We start from the raw sequence: 2,734 nt of genomic DNA on the forward strand, positions 1-2,734 counted from the left end.
CTCCCCCAGCCTGGAGCTGCATGGGTTTCCTTACTGGTGTGAATTGCTTCCTTTATAGTACAGCTCAGGAAAGCTGTGTTCTTGCTTCTTGAGTTCTACAAGATCTTTCTTCTCAAGACACCCTTTGTGATGACTAAAAGTGTGTGTCAGCTGAAATGAACTTACTTCTTCTCATCTCAGAATGAAAATACTGTAACTGTATCCTCTGCCTTGAGCAGGACATTAGTGACTGCTCATGGTGGGATGTGGGGCATGAAGTCCCATTTAATATCTTCAACACCCAATCTGCACAGGCTTTTGTGTTCTAATCCTTAGATTTCCTGTGATCACCTTCATGGGTAATGTTGGGTCAGTTGCTTTGTGTTTCTGACCTGTAGGGTGTGGGAATAGTTGGGAAGTTGCTGAGTATTCTCATGTGTAAGCCAATACTGTCACGAGTTCCAGCAACATCAGAAGAGAACAGCTGGTGGTTTGTTTTATTTACCTTTGTATATTTTGTTTGCCTTGAGTGACCTTGTTTTTTCCTCTTTTTTTTCCCTCCCAGGTCTATAATTAGCAGAAGATTTTTCTGTATAGTTGGCACACTATACCTGTACCGGTGTATTACCATGTATGTGACTACACTCCCAGTTCCTGGCATGCATTTCAAGTGTTCTCCGAAGGTAACTCCTTCTGACTGCTTTGCCATGTTTTAATCTGTGTGTTGTCCTGCTCTTCTCAAAACTGTGACAAACACTTCCTCAATAATTGTTAGTAGTTGTTGCTAAGGGAGGGGATCCTCCCTCTCTGCTCTGGTAAGACCCACCTGGAGTATTGTGTACAGTTCTCTGGTGTCCCCAACATCAGAAGAACAGTTGGAGCAAGGCCAGAGGAGGCCATGAAGTTGCTTAAGGGTCTAAAGCACCTTCCCCATGAAGACAGGCTGAGAGAGTTGGGGCTGTTCAGGCTGGAGAAGTGAATATTGTGTGGAGACCTCAGAGCACCTTCCAGGATCTGAAGGGCCTAGAAAGAAGCCAGAGAGGGACTCTGCATCAGAAACTGTGCTGATGGGACAAGGGGTAATGGGTACAAATTGAAAGTGGGGGTTTAGATTAGATATTAGGTGAAATTCCTCCCTGCCAGGGTGGCACAGGTTGCCCAGGGAGGCTGTGGCTGCCCCAACCCTGGCAGTGTTCCAGACCTAGTTGGATGGGGCTTAGAGCAGCCTGGGCTAGTGGAATGTGTCCCTGCCTATGGCAGGGGGATGGAATGAGATGATCTTTAAGGTCCTTCCAACCCAAACCATTCTGTGATTCTAATTGGAGAACTCTGCTGCGGCATGACAGGGACATCCTCCTGCACTTCCCTCTCAGTGAAGGTGTTGACAGGTGCTTTGAGGCAGTGAAGAAATTCCCACCCTTTCCCAAGCACTGATCTACACAATTTCTGTGGCATTTGCAACTTATTTGCATGATCAGCATTTTTCTATCTCTGCTGAAGCAGTTGATGGTGTCACAACTGTCACACCTGTGGAGCAATCATGTGTGGTTCATTTATCTCTAACCACTTCAGTGTGCCAAATCCAAAAGAGATTTGTGTTTGAAAATGGCCCAAAGAGACTTTCCTAAGGCCGGTAGAGCTCTGTCTATATTTTTGCAGTTGTGTTAGCACCAGGACTTGTCACCTCCTCCCCAATCTAGCACTGACTCCTGTTTGTCGTGCCAAGGATTAACTGGGGTTGTGAAAGCCATGGCTGAAATCAGACTACAGGGAGAGAGGTGCTTGGGCAAGACCCTTCTGGTCAGCCTGGAAGGGTAATTCACATGCTTGGGGTGTAGATGGCACAGGGGTGTTGCCATTGCATCCAACTCATGTCACTCAAACAGTGGTGTAAGCCCTTGCTGAAATTCCCAGGGCTGATTGTGCTGTGACTTAATTTAAGCAGAAGGGGATAAAAAAGGACATTCTGTGAAATATCTTTGTGTGCAGAGCCGTAAATGAGGTGACAGGTAGGAAAATCCTGGTTTGACTTGGTCCACGTGCTGTCCTTGTTTCGGTGAGGTTTGGTACATCCAAACAGAGCCAAAATCTTTGGTTCCTTGGAGAAATCAAACCAATGAACATATTAACACCAGTTGCGTGCCAAGGTGGAGCCTTTGCGAAGCCACACGTGGCTTCTGGAGGGACCCAGGGCTTGTGGAAAGAAGAGCGAGTGGGAGAGGAGTCAACATTGTAGATGACCAGTCAGCTGTTATTAAACTAAAGCAGAAAGAAGACAGGTCTTTATGGCCTGAAGTGAATAAATCTGCCATTTGGGGCACTTTACAGTCTTGGCAAATCCTCCTCATTACTCAAGTAGAGAAGCTCATGTTGTCTCCTCTATGGCCCTGATAAGGCTTGAAAGCTATAAATATGCTGGTGGGGAAAGAATAACCTCTCAACACCTTGTTGAGTTATATATATGTGAAGAGTTGAGCTTTGGGGAGCATTTTAATGCGAGTAAGGAAGTGTTAGCAGGAAATACTTCATTCCTGCAAAAAACCTGCTTAAATCTGTCAGAAATTATTCATTTCTACTTTTTAAAGCAAGACTGAGCTTTAAAATGAAAGCAAAGTAAGTCTATAATGGGCAGTTAGGGGATCTATGTTTCCTTCTGCCTGTTAAATGGTTTCCCTGGATTTTACAACATCATAAAATGAGCTGAGGATGCAGCACACATGGAGTTGTGTACATTGATCTTTCTTTGAGCTCAGAT

At 45.2% G+C, this 2,734-nt stretch overlaps 1 protein-coding gene across 1 annotated transcript in view; it reads left to right on the forward strand.

Moving 5' to 3' along the window:
- The first annotated feature begins 547 nt into the window (after window positions 1-547).
- Window positions 548-2,734, forward strand: part of LOC103805544 (phosphatidylcholine:ceramide cholinephosphotransferase 1) — an 8,588-nt gene continuing 6,401 nt past the window's right edge. Inside the window, exon 1 of the mRNA XM_009078196.1 lies at window positions 548-662. Within this exon, the coding sequence (XP_009076444.1) occupies window positions 609-662 (54 nt within the window). The 5' untranslated portion in view covers window positions 548-608. The remainder of the gene's footprint in view (window positions 663-2,734) is intronic.

This window comes from Acanthisitta chloris, unplaced genomic scaffold (genome assembly GCF_000695815.1).
Source record: "Acanthisitta chloris isolate BGI_N310 unplaced genomic scaffold, ASM69581v1 scaffold41037, whole genome shotgun sequence".
Classification (NCBI taxonomy): Eukaryota; Metazoa; Chordata; class Aves; order Passeriformes; family Acanthisittidae; genus Acanthisitta; species Acanthisitta chloris.